At 60.0% G+C, this 21,198-nt stretch overlaps 2 protein-coding genes across 9 annotated transcripts in view; both read left to right on the top strand.

The window, feature by feature from the left end:
- Nucleotides 1-1,581, top strand: LOC124089258 (basic proline-rich protein-like). Its single transcript, XM_046439253.1, has one exon. It carries the CDS (start codon nt 1-3, stop codon nt 1,579-1,581), a length of 1,581 nt encoding a protein of 526 aa, XP_046295209.1.
- The window catches only part of Prdm15 (PR/SET domain 15), a 45,691-nt gene continuing 25,359 nt past the window's right edge, over nt 867-21,198 (top strand). The window contains exons 1-9 of one of the 8 annotated variants that reach the window (XM_058577240.1): nt 1,466-4,805; nt 5,522-5,803; nt 9,750-9,794; nt 10,341-10,434; nt 11,974-12,127; nt 12,649-12,901; nt 14,459-14,560; nt 19,294-19,530; nt 20,821-20,950. In XM_058577240.1, the coding sequence (XP_058433223.1) occupies nt 5,797-5,803; nt 9,750-9,794; nt 10,341-10,434; nt 11,974-12,127; nt 12,649-12,901; nt 14,459-14,560; nt 19,294-19,530; nt 20,821-20,950 (1,022 nt within the window). In that variant the 5' untranslated portion in view covers nt 1,466-4,805; nt 5,522-5,796. Of the gene's footprint in view, nt 932-1,465; nt 4,806-4,873; nt 5,804-9,749; nt 9,795-10,340; nt 10,435-11,973; nt 12,128-12,648; nt 12,902-14,458; nt 14,561-19,293; nt 19,531-20,820; nt 20,951-21,198 lie in introns of those variants that run through there. The other 7 variants (XM_046438921.1, XM_046438922.1, XM_046438920.2 and 4 more) reach the window with 7 other exon arrangements.

Below are 21,198 nucleotides of genomic sequence, written 5' to 3'. Positions count from 1 at the left end.
ATGCCCCCCCCCCCCGTTCCCCAACACCCCATCCATGCACTGCCGCCCGCTCCTCAACACCCCGTCCACGCCGCCCGCTCCCCGACACCCCGTCCACCCCGACACCCCGTCCACCCGGTCCGCTCCGGCCCCTCCATGTACCCTCGCCCGGTCCCCGACACCCCGTCCACTCACCGCCGCCCACTCCCCGGGCATCCACGCACCCGTGCCCACTCCCTCACACCCCATGTCCACGCAGCCGGCTCCCCGACACCCCGTCGGCTCCCCGGCCCTGCACGCACCTCGCCCGCTCCCAGACACCCTGTCCACTCACCGCCACCCGCTCCCGGACACCTCGAAAGCTCCCCGGCCCTCCACGCACCTGGCCCGTTCCCAAACACTCCGTCCACTCACCGCCACCCGCTCCCGGACACCTCGTCTGCTCCCCGGCCCTCCACGCACCTGGCCCGTTCCCAAACACTCCGTCCACTCACTGCCACCCGCTCCCCGACACCCCGTCTGCTCCCAGCCTTCCACGCACCTGGCCCACTCCCAGACACCCCGTCCACTCACCGCCGCCCGCTCCCCGACACCCCGTCTGCTCCCGGCCCTCCACGCACCTCGCCAAGCTCCCCGACACCCCGTCCACTCACCGCCGCCCGCTCCCCGACACCCCGTCCACTCACCGCCGCCCGCTCCCCGACACGCCGTCCACTCCGCCCGCTCCCCGACACCCCTCCGCTCCCCCGGCCCTCCACGCACCTCGCCCGCTCCCCGACACCCCGTCCACGCCGCCCGCTCCGCCCCGCCCCGCCCCGCCCGCGCCGGGCCGCGCACTACAACTCCCACGATGCCGCGCCGCCGCCCCCCGGCTTCCGGTGCTGCGCAGTTTCCGGAGCGGATCGCAACCCGGAGTCCGGATCCGATCCTGCTCTGCACATTCCAAAGGCAGGTAAAGCCCCGGGCCCGGCCCGCCGCCCGCCCCGGCGCGCGCCCCCGGCCCGGCCCGCGCCGCCCGCCCGCCGCCGCCCGGCGCCCGCCCGCCCCGCCGCGCCCGCCCGCCCCGGTCCAGCCGCCATGCCGACTGTTCTTTGTTACATTCGCCGGCCGCGGGCGCCGTGGGCGATCGGAGTCAAAACCCGGCTGGATTTCCGGAGCCGCTCCGGGATCGCCCTGCGCGCCCGCCCGCCGCCGCCCGCCGGGTCCCGCCGCCGCGGGCGCTCCGGGCCGTTCGCGCCCGCCGCCCAGTACCGGGCCTGCGCCGCGCCCGCCGCCCGCCGCCCACGGCCCGGCTCGCACCCTCCGCGCCGCCCGCCCGCGCCCACGCACGCGCCCCGCGCCCCCGGCCGCCCGCTCCCGCTGCGGGGCCGGCCCGGCGCCCACCGCCCTCCGCGCCGCCCACCGCTCTCCGCGCCGCCCTGGCGGGCCCGCTGCCCCCGCGCAGCCCAGTGTGGGCGCCAGGCCCCGGCCACGCAAAACGGCCCCCGCCTGCCCAGCGCGGGGTTTCCGCGCCCTCCGCCTCGCGTGGCCTCCCTGACGTCGCTTCCCGCGTCCTTCGGCAGAGCCCGGCAACACGGAGAGGCCCCGGGCCCCAGCCCCTAGTAGGAGTAGAAAAGCGGAGGGCTGGCGGTGGCCTCCCCAGGGCCCCTTGACCTTACTTGGGTGAACCCTTTGGTGCCAGAGGGAAGGGCGTGAAAGCGGCGACAGGTGCCCAGGGAAGAAGTGGACAGGTGGGGCGAGGGCCACGCGCGGCCTCCTGTGTTTTTGAGCACACAGACCTGATCACTACTCCCTGGAGGCCAGTGCCATGCACCAAGCCTGGGTGTAGCCCATGAGAGCTATTTTCACACATGCTCAGAAATTGCCACCCCTCTCCCCTGCCAAAGGTGGTTTAAAATGGCAGGAACCAGTGTGCCATCCAGAAGCAGGAAGACCAGTGCCTCCACTAGTGGTCCACCAGTGCCAGCATTTGCAGAAGCCACACCTAAAGCCGAGTGTGGGGACCCTACTGGGGCCTGAGGCATTTTGAGGGTGAAGAGTGTGGGAGCACCTGGCTGCACAGACCTCCTGAGGGCACAGGACAGTTCTCCCCAGGTAGTGCTGGGGTGAGCACTGGCCTGAGTGACACCCACATACACACCAAGCCTGGCCTTTTCCACCTCATTTTTATAGCTCCTCTCCACTTCCCTGGGTTTCCTTGAAATCACAGCCTTACAGTGAATCCTTAAGAAATAGGACTGTTAGTCTGGATTTGAAAAGGGAAAAATACAAAATTTTCTCATTTCTTATATCTGTGATTACTACTTTTGCAGCAAAGTTACCAAGAAAGAACATGTAAATATGTTTAGTTTTGAAGACAGATGCAACAGTTATTTCTCCAGAAGACAAACTTTAGAAAGCAACCATAGTTGCAAGGCTAATAGCTTATCTTAGAATAATTATATTTGAAAAGGAACTCTGCCCACTGAGGATGTAGCTCTGATATTTTTTTCATTGTTATTGGTGCACAAGGCCTCAAAAGAAAAATCATACTTTACAGACTTGAGGGAGACTTGGAACAGCTTCTGTGATTGTGAGCAGTGACTTAAGTGCTTCTCAGGCTCAGTTTCTCGTTTGCAAAGCATAGCTCACTCTGGCTGGCTCACCGTGGTGTTCAGGTGCACAGATTAGGTGATTTGGCCAACTGTTCACTCGGTAAATCTCTACAGAAGGACACTTTCATGTGCCCGGCACTGAGTAAGAGAAAGCCTGGGGGACCCCAGTTCAGGCAGGTAGGGGAGGCAGTGTAGACAAGAAGCAATAGGAATCCTGGGTAAGACAGTGGCAAGGGCTGCCAGGTGGGCAGGGATGATGCACAGGGCTGGGTGCCATGGGCCTGTCCTCCAGGGACTCCTACTGAGGAAGGACCCCTCTTGTTGCAGAGCAGGAGACTCATGGTGAGGGCTGGGGCATGGGCCCTTGGTCCAGCTATGTGGCGGGGACAGACCCTCAGTGGCTTGCAGGGTCCTGCAGGCTGATTGCAGCTATGTGCTTGGGACTGTTGGGGGCAGCCCAAGGCCCGTGTGCAGACCTTCCACTCCGTCTCACCTGTTCCCAGGCCACAGGTGCTCGTGTGCTGGGGAGGAGAGCTGCAGAGGGGAACATTTGTCCACCCAGGACTGGTGGGAAGAACGCCCGTCCACCTGCTTGAGCACAGCTTGCTGTGAGGTCGTGATGTTTGTTTGGTGTTGCGGGCAACACAGCGATGGCCGGAAGCAGCCAGCCAGCCTGCGGTCCTGCAGAATCAAGGCCAGTGTCCTGACACACTGTGTGTTGCAGAAAGTTGCAGTGAGGCATCAGTAGAGGAGACTCAAGCGCAGTGTGTGGCACTGGGCTTGAGTTCTGCAGTGGTAGAAGCAGGAATGGATGGAGCAGAAATGTGGTCAGCTTCCTGTGGCCACAGAAGGGTTTGTTCACATGTGCTGTAGATAGCAGGCCATCTCAGCGTAGGTGCAGATATCAGTAGATTTACAAGAGTGACAACGGTTTTATTTTAGAAAGTCAAGTTATGTCCCTTGTAGCTCTTGAAACTTGGTGTGAACAGGGCAAGCTGTCAGCTGAATGCAGGAAAGAGCAAGACCCTGGTGGAGAGAGGTGAAGAGATTCCCACACATCGTAGCAGGCATCAGGCTGCCACAGAGAGAGGGCCTGGGAAGGAGCAAGGGCTGTGGAGCACTGGCTTTGGTCAGAACTAGAGGGAGGGAGGACCAAGGAGCCGGCCTGGGCCATCCACTGTGGAGGATCGGGATGCTGGATGGAGGGGCGGCCAGTAAAGGGGCCAAGGAAGGAGCGTCCAGCCAGAGGGAAAGTGACCAGGAGACTGTAGCTCAAGAAGGATATCCAGGGGGGCCGGGGCCTCCCTGCCGGGAGTCACTGGAGGAGGGACAGACACGGGCAGGGGTCTGGTGGAGCCAGAGGCAGCCCACTCACATGCCAAAGGAGGGGTGAAGTGGGCCAGTCCTCTAGGAGGACTTCAGCAGTAGAAGGGACAGAGAAACGGAGATTTGCGTGGGGAAGGGACCTGCAGGCACACAGTGTGTGCTAGTGCTGGGCTCTGAGTGTCTTGGGTGCTGTAGGGAGAGGTGTGGTGTGTCGTGTGGCAGTCGTAGCCAAGAGGACTTTGGGCAGGAGGGGCATTTGGGTTGGGCTTTCAGAACTGAGTAGGAGTTTGACAGATGGAGGGCAGTTTCTGCCTTAGCCTGTTTTCTGCTGCTATCCCAGAATACGACCGACTAAGTAAATTATAAAGAAAAGAAATTAAACCTTAGCACTCTGGAGGCTGGAAGCTCGAGATCACGGTGCTGGCGTCCACTGAGGCCTCCATGAGGCCTCCTCCGTCCATGTGAAGATGGTAGGGTGCACGCCTTTCTCTCCCTCTTGCATGGTGAGAGTATGTGAGAGAGAATCTGCTTTTGCAGTCTGTCAGGCGCTGTATCCTGGGTGTCCCAGGTCTGTGGGGTGGATGAGCTCCAGTGGCCCTCAGCTTCCCGTTGCCACAGACTCGAGTGGAGGTGGATTCTCGGAGGCCCTGCCCCTCTCTGCCTCGTGTGCGCTGTCTGTCCTGGCTCCGCTTGGCCTGTTGGTGGTGCAGCAGTCTGGGCTTCAGGTCACAGGTCACCTTGCCCAAGCATCGGAAACCTCCACCTCGGACGAATGACACGGCTCAGGTGCAACAGCGCTGTCAGCCACTGACTTGCCCAGCGGGACCATTTGGGTTCTCGCTCCCACCACTCTGGGGAGGAAGGACACCTGCACCAGGGCCCTGCCTTTGAGAAGGGTGTGCACAGGTATGGTAACTCAGGTCTTTGCTCTTTGTAAGTGTAAATGTGTGAATTTGTAATTTTGTGGGTTTAATGGACTCATTAGTTATGCTGCTGGTGGCTGTAGAGTGAGCAAAACCTGCTACTCCAGCACTGTTGGGCAACAAGCCCGCCGCAGCCCTGCTGACCAGGCTGCTCAATGCAGACCTGGCGGGTTGGGTGCTGACCCAGGTGAGGGTCCACTCTGCCTCTGACCATGTGGAGATGGTAGGGCGCGCGCCTTTCTCCTCTTGGCCCAGAAATTCCTCTTAAAGAACCAGAAGTGAAAATGAGAACGCAGATGTCCTTTTGGGGGAAGCCAAGAGGTTCAGAGAGAGAACAGGGAAGAAATAGTGACAGAAACCTCAGGGCTCGGGACACAGTGCCAGGCGGAGAGGGCTGCCCCAGGGCTGCCCAGCGTGACGCTGAGGCCGACCTTCCAGGGTGCTGTGGTGGAGTGGCACCTGGGGCCTCTGCCAGCTGCAAAGAGATCAGACTGGTGGCTGTGGGGACATCCAGAAGATGGACCTCCAGGTCCCTGTCAGCCAGGGAAGCTCCAGGGAGAATGTCGCCAGATCCAGGGAGTGGACCCAGGAAAGGAGACAGTGGGCAGGAACAGGCCAACAGCTAGGAAGCTGCGGAGGATGTGGGAAGGCGGCCCTGCTGCCCCTGCTCCACAGCATCTGCAGGGCCTCTGCACACAGGCACAACGTCCAGACCCACCCAGGCCCGCCAGCCGGCACAGGACACAGGGCCCGCAGGAGACAGCTAAGCACACCCAGTACTGCGGCTTCCCTGTGCAGCAGAGCGTCATCGCACATGCACACAAAACAGCAAGCAGAACTGTGCACCAGAACCAAGCCAGCCCGAAACAAGCAGCAGACTTCAGAGGCGGGCTGGAGACGTGTGGCACACGTGTTGATGCCCAGAGGTTTTCAGAGTCACGCGTCCCACACTCTGACTTACCAGACCTGGGGGGATGCCAGGTGAGCATGCAAGCTCGTGCGTCCCGTGAACAAACGCTGGCTAAGGGGCAGCAGCAGAGGCCACAGGACAGCCAGAGAGTAGGCTGGAGATCTGCCTGTGGGTCTGGGGGCGGGACAGGGATTGACATACTGGGACGACAGGGGACCAAGCATCCCCAGCCCCATTCAGTTGAGTATCAAGTCACCAAGAACCATGGGGGGATGGATGCCTGAGAAGCAGTCTCGTCAAACTGGGGTCTGGCTCGTCAACATCTCCCAATGCTGTGAGGTCCTGACATCGTTATTGCCCCAGGAGCCCCCAGTTCCCCTCGGGGGCGACCTGCCTGCAGGACTCACTCTTCCTCTTGACCATATGGTAGCTGCTGTTCCCTTGGTGTCCTCATCTTGAAGGGGGACAAGGTCAGTTAGGTCATCACTTAGGGTCAGTCCACCTGCAATGCCAGGTTTCAGATGGACCTCCATAGTGGTGACCGCATCTGTGTGCAGAGCTGAGCAGGCTCCGCCCCGCAGTTTGATGTGGGAGGACAGATACAAAAGGAAGGCACCTTGGGCTGTGCGCTGGGTGTCTGCAGGCCCAGCGAGGAGTCCACACCGTGAGCAGATGCAGTGCTCAGTCCCTGACTGCGGCAGAGGCCCACTGTCTGGTGCCCGCTGTAGTCTAGGACATGTGCAACAGGACTCTAGAGTGCCCACTCTGCTCTCCTGGGCCACCATGGTGGCAGGGCCAGGTGGGGAAGCAGAGGCCAAGTAAGTGGTGCATGGAGACGTCTGTGGGCAGAGCAGCGCCCGACCTGCGGCCTGGGAACCTGTACCAGGCCTGCCACGCCCCCGGCAGTTAGGTCTGCCCTCCTGGCGTGTGGCTCTGGCCAGGAAGGAAGGTGTGGCTCATACAGCTCCATCCTCTGAAGCTGACGAGAAGGCCGGAGAAGAAAAGGTGAACCCCGGCCAAGAGCAGCGCAGGGCCGGGGCGGCCCAGAAGGGAGCCCCTTCCTTTGGCGAGAAGAGGGCGCTGTGTGCCGGGGAGTGGGGTCAGGAAGAGGGAAGCTACAGAATGGTCCATGCCAGGATCCCGAGTTCCAGCTTTGTGGGGGGTGGCAGGCGACAGCTGGATTTTCCCTGGGCTCGCAGTGTTGCAAGTGTGCTGTCTGCACTGGACTGCCACAGTGGTTAGGTCGACCCAGGTGTGGCAGCGCTGGAGGAGGAGGGAGTAGGGGAGGAGGAGTCGGAGGACACTTGTGGCACTGATGGCCTAGAGTTTAAGCGGGTCCAAGGCATGCAGAGAGTCCAGTTAGCCTCTCGTGGTACAGAGGAGGAGACAGGCTGAGGGGGGCCATGGCCAGCTCAGGTGCTTCACTTCTAGCACGCAGCAGTAGCAGGTGTTCCTGGGCTCTGGCCGCCAGTCCCCTTACAGCAGGACCCCAGAGCCCAGCTGTGGACTGTGGCTCCTCAGCTTGATAGTCAGTGTGCCTGGGAAGTGCCCTCTGCCCGGTTATGTTCAGAGGCTGTCATCCTGAGCAGAGTCTCTCAGATCTTGACCTTGGCCTGCAGGTATGCAGCACCCTCTGGACTGGGGTCTGAAGAGGCCTCTCAGAATGGCCGCAGAAGTCCTCTCTGCTTACCTGCTGACCTATCTCCTCTTTCAGAACTGTGCTGCGCATGTTTTTGAAGATGGTTTGCTTGCTTCTTCCCTTAGTGATCCCTCCCTTCGTGTCTCTAGGCCTGTCACCACTGTGGCTGCCACGGAAGCTCTGGTGTGAGTAGTCACACAGGACATTTGCTTGAGGTCCACTCTTCCTGCCACACCAAGGGAGGCCCTGGTGTCCTGGCCTGTCCTGGTGCAGCGCACTTTAGACCTGGGCTGTGGGGGTCTCCCCTAGGGGCCGTGGGAGCCCTTGCTGGCCCCACGGAGTCCCACCGAAGTTCTGGGTGGGGTCAGGGTTTACATTTCCAGGAAATTCCAGGCCACACTGGTCCTGCTGCCTCCTGGTTCGGGGTCCACACTGAGCACAGCTGGGGAGGCAGGACTAGTGGTCAGACGACAGACGCTCATGCTTTCCATCTATTTTCCTCCCTTTTGTGTGCACCAGAGCATCCTGTGACCTCACTGTGGGGGGCTTGTGGGCCAGATGCGGGACTGGAGTCCCCCTTCTCCATCGGCACGTGTTGGGCAGGGGAGGGTGCCATTTTCCTGAAGGCAGATGTGCTGTCCCTGCACGCTGCCCGGGGAGGCTGTGGTCTCTGTCTTGGGCTGCGAAGAGCTGTTCAGAGAGGCCACCCTTTGGGGACCAGGTTACTGAGAGTGTTGTCCCCAAAGCTGTTCGATGAGCGCCATGTGAGAAGCGCCCGCCCTCCTGCTGTGTGTTGAAACTTCTCCTCCAGCACCTCAGCCAGGTGTCCTCTCCCTGCAGCTCTACGGGGCACATGGAGGGCAGGGCTGTCTGAGGTGCAGGTCAGAGGCAGCTGCTGCCCCAGAAAGAGGCGGCCAGCCGGCCTCGGTGGACTCCGCGGGAACGAGTCCCTGCTCTCTCTGCTCCGGTTCTCACATCCTCAGGCTCTGTGCCCTGCTGGGGTCTGACTGCAGCCCTGGGTGGCCTCCCCCCGAGACCTGGTGTTCCCGTTACAGACGCTCCTGACCCAGGCAGAGCGGAGGGGAGGGGAGGGGTCCTGTGGCAGGTGTGTAGGTCCTTAGGCCCAGTGCCACAGGAGCCGCCGTCAGAGCAGCCCCCAGCCCACCCCACGCATCTGCCTCCTTGTCTGTCATGGTTTGGATCTTAATGTCCCCTAAAGCCCGTGTTAAAGGCGTGGTTCCAGCCAGCGGTGCTCATGCTTCACAGCTCAGTGTCGGTGTGCACATGCTCAGGGGCCCTGTGCAGTGATGGGAGGTACGCCGTGGCTGTCCCTGGCTGCTTACAGGAGACCTGGCAGCCCACCTCCTCAGCCTCGTGTCCCTGTAGCTGACCCCTCTCATCATGGAGCTTTCTGCTCTGCTCCGTCCATGACCACACGTGTGCTCAGTGAACCCAAATGTGCATCTGGGCTGCGTGTTGCCTGCTTTTCAGTCTCCCGGCTGCTGGGGCCGGTGGACGGAGGGAGAGTGGGGTCAGCATCGGGAACCAGCATGCACACTCTCCTGATAAGAGGCCCAGCAGAGGCCCAGAGGGAAGGCGGGAGGGGTGCAAGGCCATGCGGGGGCGGGGGCCCTGTGCCCCGCTGCCCAGCATGGAGGTGGTTTTAAGGTGGCCCCCAAAGGATAGGTGGGAAACAGAAGGGGCCAGGTTTGACCAAGGTCCGCGTGGAGCAGGAGAGCCTCCGCGATGTCATGTGTAGGGAGCTTATGGGACACGAGGCACAAGGAGAGACAGGGAAACCAGCCGCATTAGACATGACGGCTCCTGGGATGGAGGACGGAGGAGGGGCGGTGTGAAGGCTGGCGGCTGGTGTCTGTGTCACCAGTGGACACTGAGGCCTAAGGTGATGAGGTGGAGTCTGAGTCACGAGGACTCCTAGTCACAAGGCCCTTCCCATCCTCTGGGTTCATTAAAAACAGTGATATTTTAGTGAGGAAGTGTCCCAGAGACCTCCCCTGAGCGGTGCTACCCGCTGTTTCTTGCAGCACACAGACGTCCCTGCATGGGTCAGGGGAGGCCTTGCTGGGCTCTGTGTTTAAAAACGCTCTTCTGACTGGGCACAGTGGCACAGGCCTGTAATCCCAGTGGCTTGGGAGGTGAGACAGGAGGGTTGCGAGTTCGAAGCCAGCCTCAGGAACTCAGTAAGCTGCTAAGCAGCTCAGTGAGACCCTGTCTCTAAATAAAGTACAAAATAGGGCTGGGATGGGGCTCAGTGGTCCAGTGCCCCTGGGTTCAATCCATGAAACCAAAAAAAAACCAAAACCAAAAACGCTGGGTGGGGGAGCACATCAGTAATTGGTTCTCTTGTGTCCTGACAGGTGTGAAGATGGCGGAAGATGGCAGCGAAGAGATCATGTTCATCTGTAAGTGACTCGCAGACCCATCTGGGCCAGGAACACAGAGGGCCGGACACTTGCTGTCTGGGCAAAACCACTTCCATCAAAAACAAAAACACAGAAGTCTTTTCCTTTTAAACTGCTTGGAGGACGTGGCTCACTGCGCAGCAGTGCCCTGCCCGGGTGGGGTGTCCAGGGTCATCGTCCTCAGGACTCCTGGCAGGGTCGTGTTGCAGGGTAGCCCTCGATTCAAAAACAGAGTCCAGGGTTTAGAGACAGGGACGCATGTTGGGTTGACAGGCAGGCCGGTGCTTGCCCGGCCTCCCACCATCCTCAGGACTTTCTGGCACCCTGCCCTTGGGAAGGTCCTGGTCTTGGCCTCCACAGAGGTGGTGTGGGACTGGGATGCAGAGCTGGAGCTCTTCTGGGGAGGGGCGTGGTGTCTGTGTAGGCTCTGTTTGGGGATTACAAAGGGGAGCCGTGCTCTGCAGGGTCCCTGCGTCCTGGGCTTGTGGCTTCGGGTGTCTCCCTCCCTGTGCACTGTGCCCTCCGACACTCCGTGTCTGTTTGCAGGGTGTGAAGACTGTAGCCAGTACCATGACTCCGAGTGTCCTGAGCTGGGCCCAGTGGTCATGGTCAAGGACTCCTTCGTGCTGAGCAGGGCAAGGTGAGTGATGGCCTTGAGTTGCCTCATAGCCCTGTCTGTGGCGGGTCCTCTGTGGGGCGGGTGTCTATACACAGGAGTGGGGAGCCAGAGGAGTGAGGCCTGTGCGAGTGTGAGTAGGGCGCTGGGCGAGCGCAGGAGGTAGAGGCCATGTCCCACGCAGTGGGATGCTCTGGGGGCCGGGCCACCTCTGGGCGGGCTGCATTCTTTACGCCCTGAGCAGCAGTGGCCAAGCTGTGGGTCTGCTTCTGGGGTTTCCCCCGGGTTCTGGATCCAGGCCTGCCCATTGACAGGTGCACACCACAGGCAAGGTGGCTGGGAGGCAGCCCGGGCAGGGAGGCCAGGCAATGAGGCCAGGCCACGGCAGCCCCTGGGAAAGCACCTGCAGGTGTGTGGAGGTGTCTGCGGCCACAGCTGCTCCCCGTCCCTCATTGTGCAGGCCGTGCCCCTGGGGCCAGGGCAAGGGAGGCCATGCCAGGTCTGCCATGTGTAGCCCTGTGAACTTGGGCATGGTGTGTTCCTTCCCAAGACTCCGTCGTCTCTGAAATGTAGAGAAGGTACGGCTAGGCTGTGGGCTTGTGGTCTCACCTGTGATGGTGCCAGGCACAGGTGAGGCTGAAACAATGGCTGTTGGCACGTCAGTGCAGTCTCTGGAAGCCCCCAGCTGCCCCACCCCAGCCCACTTATTTGTTTTGCTTCAGACAGACTTAGTGTATTCAAAACAAAGAAGTGAATATTTTTTGCCCAAAGCAGAGAGCTGATCAACTCTCCTCTTCCCCAAACCCTCAGGGCATTGCCCGTTGTCCAGGAGCATCCAGGGGGGACATTGGCCACACAGTCAGAGCCCCGGTGCTGGGCTCCTCATACCAGCCCAGCCCCCGCTTGCCCCCACGGGGTCTGTGCTTCTCTCCACTTGTGCTTTTGGCCACATCTTGGTCCAACCCTTGTCCCATGCCAAAGCCCCAGTTCATGTGCTCTTCTCCTCCAGCCCTGCCCTTGACCTTCTCGGTTAATTGAAAAGGCCACTTCAGTGCTCAGGAAGAGTACTGTTCTGTGGTGTGCATGTACCCATGCGTAACAGCAGATCCCGCCACCTCGTACAGCTATGATGCACCAGTAAAAAACATGGTGGGAAAAAGGCCACATCTTCAGTGAGACAGCGGCCCGACCTCTTGGTACCCTATTCTGGTCCTTGGCATGCCCGACCCCTTTAAGTTCTTCCTCCCGCCCTTGAAGGCAACAACCCATCTTAATTGGGCTCCCTGTCTTTTGTGGGGTTCTTAACCATGTCCTTTGGTAAACATCGTGGGCACAGGCACATCTGCCTGGCCTGGAGGTGGTCTCTGGGTGACCAGGCCTGGGGGTCATTATGATCTGGCCGCGTGCTGTGGAGCAGCTGAGGAGAGCTCTCCTGCTGCTATCTGGAGAGTCACCTCAGCACCTGGTGGTGGTCAGGGAGGAGCTCCCAGTCCCCTGAGCTCTGCTGCTGCCCAGGGGGCAGGTAGGCAGAGCCTCCCAGGAGTCATGTCCTCTCACTTCCAGGTCTTCCCTGCCTTCCAACCTGGAGATCCGACGTCTGGAAGATGGGGCGGAAGGCGTGTTCGCCGTCACGCAGCTGGTCAAGCGGACACAGTTTGGCCCCTTCGAGTCCAGGAGGGTGGCCAAGTGGGAGAAGGAATCCGCGTTTCCCCTGAAGGTGAAGCTGCTGCAGGAGTTTCAGGATGGAGGGCTTGTGACCGTTCCTGAGGGCACGGCCAGCGGGGGCTGCTGAGTCCAGTGATTCCAGACCTTGGAAACAGCCGGGGGATGTTGTATGGATTTGCAGGAAAAGCTCAGGCGAGGGGCGGGGTCTCCCTCAGTGAGGGACCATGGTCAACTAGAACGTAGGGGCCCTGCCCCTGTGGGATTGACTGGAACCAGAGCACGTGGGTTCCCCTGCCCGGCCTGCATCTGCTCACCAGGCTGTGGGCTCTTTCAGACCCGGGCCCTGAGCAGGAGGTCCCCTCGGGTCACGGGTATAACTCGGGTATCCTGATGACACAGGGGCCGCCCACTGTGTCTCCTGCTTCCTTTGCCTATGGCCGCCCATCCGCCCCTTCCACGCGGTCTCCCTTTGACTGCACACCTAGGTCCCTGCACAGGTCCCGTGGGGCCCCTAGGCCTTGGGCACGATGCACCAGGCGGGCCCCTGAGACCCCGCTCCTGGCCGCACCCCAGGTGTTCCAGCAGGACGGCCACCCTGTGTGCTTCGACACCTCCAACGAGGATGACTGCAACTGGATGATGCTGGTGCGGCCAGCAGTGGAGCCCGGGCACCAGAACCTGACGGCCTTCCAGCACGGCAGTGATGTGTACTTCACCACCTCGCGGGACATCCCTGCTGGCGCTGAGTTGCGCGTGTGGTATGCGGCCTTCTACGCCAAGAAGATGGACAAGCCCATGCTGAAGCAGGCCTGCTCCAGCGTCCACGGTGGGTCCCGTGACCGTCTCCCAGCTCCTGTGGGTGGGGCGGGCCAGGCAGGTGGGTGGACAGAGGGTAGCACACACAGCGAGGCCTACACAGTGGGTCTGTGGACCTGCTTGCTGAGCTCAGGTGACAGGCAGGTGGAAGCTTCCGCTCCTTGGGATTCTTGCTGGTGAGGAGTGCCACCTCAGCCCCTCCAGGTAAATTGGGGCTCTTGGATAGGATAGGATAGGGGACAATGGCCATGCGCTTGGCCTCCCATGGTGACTTATCCCCCCAGTGCTGTGTGGGGAATTTATCCCTGAGGTCAGAGTGGTTCAGGAACGGGCTCAAGGTCAGTGTAATAGGTAAAGGAACCCCTACCGGAACCCCAAATCCAGCTGCAGTCTTGCTGCTCTGCCCCAAGTAGCAGCCTGCACCCTGCCTCGGGGACTGTGTGTGTGCACGTGCACATGTGTGCAGGTGTGAGTGCCATGCCTAGGCATGTGTCTTAGTGTGGGTGCATCTTAGGTGTGCGTGGTACACAGACATGTGCACATCTGTGCAGGGGTGCCTAGGCATGAGCGTGTCTTTGTGTGTAGGTGCCTAGGTGTGTGCATCTTAGGTGTGCAGGGGTGCTTAGGTGTGTGTCTGTGTGTTGGTGCATACACAAGCATGTTTTAGTGTTGTGCATAGAAGCATAGGTACACAGGTGTGTGTACAAGTTTGTATGTGCAAGGAAAGACTCGGCAGGTGCCATGCAAGTGCCCTGTCTGCCCCGTGTGTCTGCTGGAGAAGCAGATCCACGGTTGTGGTGCTGGTCAGGTCTGGCGCATCTCCACCCCAGAAGCAGGGTGGGTGGGATTCCAGGTTGTCCTCCCCACATTGTGGGCGTGGGACCTCGTCATGTAACTTTAAGAGACCGTGTGAGATTATGGGAATTGGACATTCTGACCTGCAAAGCAGTGGTCTCCTACGGCTCTCAGGACCCCTGCCCAAGGGAGCTCAGGGTACCTGTTGTCATCGTGAGGAGTGGCTGCCCGCCAGGGGTGGACGCCGACTCTCCTTCTTACTCTAAAGTGAAGGGAGTCTCACTTGAGAATGGTCTTTTTTAGCACAGCCATGGCGTGACATAAGCAGCCACATGGGACAGTATTGTGTCCTGCTGGCTGGGGACGGCTGTGTGTCCTGCTGGCTGGCGTGGCAAAGGTTTCGTGGAATGTGGCCTGGCACACGGCAGAGGAGTCAGGAGAGGCCTGTGGTTGTCCTGGGGCTGCCCTGAGAGTGCCCCATTCTGGGGAGCTGGGACGCAAGTGCACCCACTGCTCACTTTCTTCCTGAGGCCTTATAAGGGGTGCGCCTGGTCCCACCGGCTTTGGCCCCTGCAGAGGGTGGCTGTGACACCGCCTCTGCTCTCTGGTTCCTCACCTGTGAAACAGGGTCTGTGTGCACGAAGCTGAGACTTGAGACTGCAGCCTGGGCTGCTGCTGCTGGCACGTCACTGTCATTGTCACCCGCCAGGGTCTGTTCTCCCAGCTGGGGCTCCGTGGACCCTGGCCGCTCACCTCTGCTCCTCTGTCTCAGCTGCAGGCACCCCCGAGCACAGCGGCCCCGTGGAGTCGGAGCGCAGCCCGTGGGCTTGCAAGGTGTGCTCCAGCGCCTTCCTCGAGCTGCAGCTCCTCAACGGTAAGGGCAGCCGCTGGCGGGTGGGGGACGGCCGCCAGTGGGGGGGCCGCCTCACCCCCCCCCCCATGCACACTACCTCTTCCCCGTGGCTCCCAGCCTGTCCCAGCTCTGTCCTGTCTGCCCCGTGTTCCCTCCTCTGTCATGGCCACACAGCCGCCTGCTGAGGGGCTTGAGGTGGGCATGGGCCCCCCTGCTGCCCCTGCTCTGCTGCTTCCTCTGCAGGGTGCTTGTCTGCTCAGGCTGCCTTACCCGTCTAGTGGCCGGCCGGGGACAGGATGGGTTAGAGCCCTGTCCACAGGATGGCTGGGCTTGCGCAGGGTCGTCTTCACTCTTCTGCTTGGGGAGGACTTTTCCTCTTGCCTCCTGGGGACTCTCAGGACCTTGTATTCTCTGTGGGACGTGCTCAGAGGCGGGGCCTCGGAGGTGATTGTGAGGACGTGGCCCAGGCAGCTGCTGGACTGGGGGTGCAGGATGACCCCTGCTCCATCACCTGCGGTTGGGACGTGCTGGAACCTGTGAGGGGCTTCCTCCCAGACCGGAAGGGGCCACTCTTTAGTGGCCATCTCTTAGAGACAGATGCTGCTGGCTTTGGTGCCCTGGTCCTGTGTCCTGGGATGGCCTTCTAACCCTGGCCAGGGTGTATCGCACACTCGGGCAGTGAGAAGCCTCTGTGTTTGTTGCAAGGTGGGAGCAGCGAGCTGCTTCTGAGCTTCCTAGGAGTGCCATCTGAGATGGACAAGGTCCAGCTGCAGGGACTCTAACAAGCAGGGGCAGCGCACCTGAGTGGAATGTGGTCACTCGGTTCATGAGCACTTCTTGTTTTATGCCCCCACTTTGGCGGTAGAGTTCTACCAGCACGCATTGACTGAGGTCTCCAACAGCCTCTGAATGGCTCGGCACCCATTTGAGATGAGCATACTGAGGCCAGAGTGGACAATGACCTGCCAGGTCGTGCGGCAGCCCAGCCTGCCCCTGGCCCCTGCTGACCTCAGCCTACCCTACAGAACCCCCCACAGGATCACAGGCTTTCCTTTCTGCTGCAGCCTCTCTTGGGGTGTCCTGTGGACAACCTGATGGCCCAGGAGCTGAGGGTGGAGGGCCCTGTGTCACCGTGGACTGGCACTGAGGACAGGTCCAAGCCTGTGGTGAGCCAGTCTGCAGAGGATGGACCATGCATTTGCACCAGCAGTGCTGCACGAGGACTCCACGGTGCCACATGGCGCATGGCCACACCGTGCCAAAGCTGCCTTCCGCGGGGCAGTGTCTGGGAGGCTCACCTGTCTGACATGAGGAGGCTCAATTTTACAGCTTCAGGGCCCTGGAGCTTGGTTAACTTCCAAACCAACTTTGAACTTGAACTTCTGTGTTTCTCCTTCGCTGAACTTGGAGGAAGCGTGACTTCAGGCAGTTGGCTTGTGCGCTGCAGGCCACTGTGCAGAGGGCCAGGACCCAGGGGCAGTTGTTAACTGGGGAAGTAGATGCTCTCGTCCTTTTCCCTGAGGGGCCAGCTGTCCTGGGTGCCACAGAGCCTGCTCATGCCTCAGGAGTCCACCGAGGCCCTGGCTGGGTGGGGAGCACCGGTGGGTGCACTAATTGAGTGCCCTCTGGAATCCTGTGGGAATGACGGGTCTATACAGAGTGGGGAGCGTGAGGCAGCAGGCCAGCCTGGAAGCCAGCAGGTGGGACGGTGACGTCTACCAAGCCAGCAGGAGCCACTGACACTGGCCAGGACCCAGGAAGCACATCCACTCCTGCCACAGCGCTCCAGAAGTGTGGGCAGCTGGGAGTGCCACGTGCCTGGAGGAGAGGACAGGGCAGTCGCTGGGAGTCTGCCTGGCGTGCTCAGGCCTTGGCTCGCTGCCCCATTCCTCAGCTGCATCACTGCCCTGTCGGCCCAGCAGAAGGCCAAGGGTCCCCCTTCAGGAGGGGCCAGCACAGAGGAACACAAGACTGGGGACACCAGGAGTAGAACTGAGCCCCGGGGACTCGGCAAGTCTCAGTCCTGAAATGTGAGACCCTTTCCCTTCTCCCTCATGTCTTTCTCCAAAATAGAATCCTTCTCCCAGAACAGGGGCGGTCAGGGTTCATTCCAGGGAGGGAATCCCTAGGGAGAAACTGGCCAATCCGAAAGAAGAGATGGCTGTCCCCCACAACATGGCCACTCACCCCAACCATCCTGCAGGGAAGCCCAGCCACGCCCCCATGCACCCATCTGGAACATGAGTGTTGTGGACATTGAAGAAAGTCCAGTGCAAGAGAAGACCCCCAAACCACCCTTTAAAATGGCTTGTTCTGAGGAAACTGAAAACCAAGCCAAGTCCAGAACCCCAAGAGGTAGCAGTCGGTGAGTGGCAGACACTGCACCTGGAAGCCAGGGCAGCATGCTGTCTCAGACTTCAGGACAGCAGGGTGACAGGAGAGAACAGCTGTGGTCGCAGAGGACAGCATGGGGGAGTCTTCCAGGAGGAAGGGCATGAAGACAGCATGCCCTGGAGAAGAGGTGAGAAGGCTGGAGGACCCTGAGCCACCCTGCATGGCCAGGGGCGGTCAGGGGAAGGGGAGGGCAGAGGACATGCCCAGAGCCTGAGGACTGGGTTCCACGCTGGAGGAGCCAGCGGCACCTGATGAATGAAAACTTGAGATTAGAAGAAGAGCCTAAGAGAGAGACAGAGAGGGCAAATGACACATGACACAGAATCCAAATGGCGTCACCCTGCTTTGCCCCAGATGAAAACACTTTCCCAGCCAGGTGTTGCTTACAGGTTAGGTTTGAACAAGGGCATTTTCACACGGGGCAGGGGTTTCAATTTGAACCCCTATGTCATTTACCCCCGGAAGCTGGAGGATGGACCACTGGAAAAAGAGGGCCTCTGTCCAGACAGGAGGACACCTTCCCACTGGCTGCTGCTCCAGCAACAGACCTCGCTTGCTGGTGCTTGAATGGGAAGGGGCAGGTCCAGGCCGTTAAGGCAGCAGGATCCCCAGGAGGGGTGAGAAGGAGCGACGCCCGCCGCAGGGCTGTTGCAGCAGACCCCTGGGCTCAGGCGCCGCCACCCACACTGGCACTGAGCTCCAGCCAAACTCTGCAGCCTGGACAGCAGACGCCTGCTCCGACCTGCCAGGAAACACATCCCGGGGCTGCTGCTTCCTCACTGCCCCAGAGCCAGGCCGCAGACCTGCAGAGGTCCGGGAGGGGGTTCCTGGGAAGGTGGGGCACAGATGGGGAGATGTCGCAGAGCACAGGAAAGGTGTCTGACAGATGGCCAGAAGTTGTCACAAATGCCTGCCACACCTGGGTGCAAGGGGGAGAGGAAGCCCTCATCTCCCAGCCCCCGGCCCTCTGCCAACTGAGCCTGTGTCTCCCAGTCCATGTGGAACTCATAGGTGCTTAACAATGAGCTTCATCCTCAGCCTTTTTTCATATTTTATCTAAAGATACGGTCTCACTGAATTGCTTAGGGCCTCACTAAGTTGCTAAGGTTGGCTTTGAACCCATGATCCTCCTGCCTCAGCCTCCTGAATCACTGAGATCATAGGTGTGCCATAGTGCCTGCCTTATGGACCTGAGTTCGCGTCTCCCAGCCCCTGGGCCCTGAGTGCACTAAGAGCCTGTCCCACGGCCACAGCCCGGCTTGCCTCTGATTCAGCGTGTGCCCACGCTCTGGCTGTCAGCTCCCTCTGTGTGTTGGGCAGAGGCCTCGTTTCCCTTGCTGGGCACCTGCCTCCCCGTGTTTTCAGTCAGGTGGGCGCGTCGACCACTTGTCCTGCTGGTTGGCTGTGTGACATTGGCTGTGTCTTTCTTGTTGTCTTTCCTATACTGGACCTGGGTTTGGGGGCTGCTTCTCCTGCAAGGTTCCTCTAAATACTGAACCAACGAGGAGAAATAGCCTCTTGAGCCTGTGCCCATGGTGAATAGTTCAGGTTTTCCATGGGAAGAACTGATCTTTGGCACGAGTTTGCAGAGGGGCCTCCATTCTGCATGTGCCCGGTCCCCTCGTCCCCTGGCCACTCCCTCCTCCTCCTTTCTGTGCCCGGCAGCTCAGCTCCTCTGAGCCACTTGCCTTCCATTTGCCGTGGTGGCCGCCTTGGCCTTGAGTGCCATTCCTGCCTGCCGTTTCCTGTGCTCTCTGTGATCTGCCCACTGCAGTCTCCCAGGCTTTCCCAAGTTGAAAACAGAGCAAAGCCCTTTTGCTTTGATGTAGTGTTTTTAAAGAAAATTTTATTATGGGTTGAGTTTTTCTTAATCGTCTTCTTCAGATGCTACCTTTTTAGTAAGTACCACTTATTCACTGCAGGAAAACTAAAAATAAAAATAAGAAAATAAAACTAAAATAAATAGAAAATAAAAATGAGCTTAGAGGTGTCACCTGTAATTGCATCACAGAGAGGGCGCCCTGTGCGTGTGTTCTGTGCTGGTGTCTGCGTGTGCTTTCATGGTGTGCAAAGCTGCCTTTGTGGTGAACCTGCCCTGCCTTCCTCACGTGATTTACAAATTGGGCATCCCTCCTCTGAAAATCCAAAATCTGAAAGGCTGTGAAGTTCTGAAATCCCAAGTCCACAGTCCTCCTGAGTCTGAAAAGCTCCGGCCGCGGGCACGTCGGAGAAGGGAGGCTTGGCCTGGCTGTGTTGGGTGCAGTGGCGTGTGGTCTTCGTTTCCCGTGCCGAGGGCCCACTGTGGGAACAGGACGGGGCAGGGCGGGCACACTGCTCCTAACTGCTGCTCCCTCCTGCAGAGCATCTCCTGGGCCACCTGGAGCAAGCGAAAGGCCTTCCTGCCGGCAGCCATCATGAGGCAGCCCCAGAGAAGGAGCCTCAGCCGCCCCGGGTGCAGCCCCCTGCAGTGCCGGAGAGTGCCAGCGTCCAGAGCAGGGCCACCAAAGAGCAGAAGAAAAAGCCTCGAAGGGGGAGAAAATCCAAAGCATCAAAGCCGGAGCAGCCTCTGGTCATCGTGGAGGACAAAGAGCCAGCAGGTGAGAGCCATGCTGGCTGACGGGTGGCCTGGGACCACTCACCTGTTCCCCTCCACACAGAGGCCATGTGGGAGCCCGCCCCGACCCCTCAGCCCTGTGAAATGCAGTTTCCCCGTGACACATCGTACACAAAAGGGTTATGGAGCCTGACAACCCAGCATACCGTGTGACCCGTCCTGCCATCAGGACAGAGGACACTCCCACCTCCCAGCACTCCCCTGTGGTCTTGGGCATGGATTAGGCTGCCCGTGCCAGGACTCCCAGCTTCTCACAGGAGCGTCCAGGCGTGAGGCTTGTCCATCAGGTCTGTCAGTGTCCGTCTCCTGAGCACTGCCAGCATCTGGCCCATTGTGCAGATGCCCACAGTTTGCTCACCCACTCCTGTGCGTGGCCTCTGGGGCCGGCCCTGGTGGAGCTCATCGTGCGGGCCTCACTTCCTGTGTGTGCAGCCTCCACAGAGCTCGGCCCTGCAGTCCTCGCGTGGCCTCTGCCCGAGCTGCTGGCTGCAGCAGAGCCCCAGTGGCCTCATGCCTGAGGACAGGGCATGTGGTCAGAGGCCAGCCCCTCCCACCCACACCACTGGACTGGACTTTCTTCTGACTCTCTGGGCGGCCCTGGGGTTTCTTGTGAACGAGGAAAGTCCTGGAGTTGGAGGAGCTCTGCGAGTGGTCTTCACTCTCCCTGTCCTCCCCGCCCGGCCCAGCTGGTTGGGAAGTGACAGAGGAGGAACAGTTTGCTGTCCCGGGCGGGTGGAGAAGATGGGAAGGGGCAGAGGGGTGTGCCACTGGTGTGTCACTCGTGGCTGGAGAGGTGTGCCGGCACGTGGCCGTGGTCTTTCCAGGTTTCATCCATCCTGTCCTGGCCTGGGCCTGTCACTGTGGGCATTTGACATTTGACTCTTTCGCAGAATGGTTACTTGCTTTTTGAACATTCTCAAGGTGGTGTATCTAATTCCAAAAGTTCTACATTTGTCTGAACTAGCTTATAAATTAAAAGATTCCATTACCTGTACAGAATGTGTTGGAGAGGCAAGTAACGTTACAGCGATGTAGCTTTAAAACAGAGCCACCATGACGAAGCTCCCTGGGTCCAGGAGCTGTTCTGTCTCTCTGTACTGGGAAGGCACAAGCGTGGGGCTCCGAGTGAGCCTACTTCTCTTCCTTTCTGAAGTTCAACAAATGGGTCCACCATTATAGCCCTCTGCTGTCATAAAGAACACACGCTCCTGGAATAGACGGGCTTTGTCCCCGTCCAGGGAATGACATGGCTTGTCATGTCCCCTTTGCACAGAGCAAGTGGCTGAGATCATCACCGAGGTCCCGCCAGACGAGCCTGTGAGCGCAACTCCAGATGAGCGGATGGTGGAGCTGGTTTTGGGAAAGCTGGCTCCTCACACACACGACGGCAGCACGGTGCCAAAGTAAGTCCTGCCTGGACGCTGCAGCCTCGCGGGGAGCGCCCCGTGGCTACCCGCCCAGGGAGCCCCATGAGTGGGCACGAGCTGCCCTCAGAGCCCTGCATGCCTGGGAAGCATCAGAATGTTCTGGAGCTCAGGAGCTTACTGGTCATCCACTGTGGGAAGTTGAGGCTTTTTTTGTGGTGACAAAGTGCACGTGACATGAAACGCACCCCTCTGGCCGTTTTAAGTGCTCAGCTGGAGGTGCAGGT

The sequence above is a fragment of the Marmota monax genome, unplaced genomic scaffold, assembly GCF_021218885.2.
Source record: "Marmota monax isolate L192 unplaced genomic scaffold, Marmota_monax_Labrador192_F-V1.1 WCK01_AAM20220418_F8-fsc00125, whole genome shotgun sequence".
Lineage (NCBI taxonomy): Eukaryota > Metazoa > Chordata > Mammalia > Rodentia > Sciuridae > Marmota > Marmota monax.
Note: the sequence above shows the minus strand (reverse complement) of the source record. Positions and strands in the feature narration are given on the sequence as shown.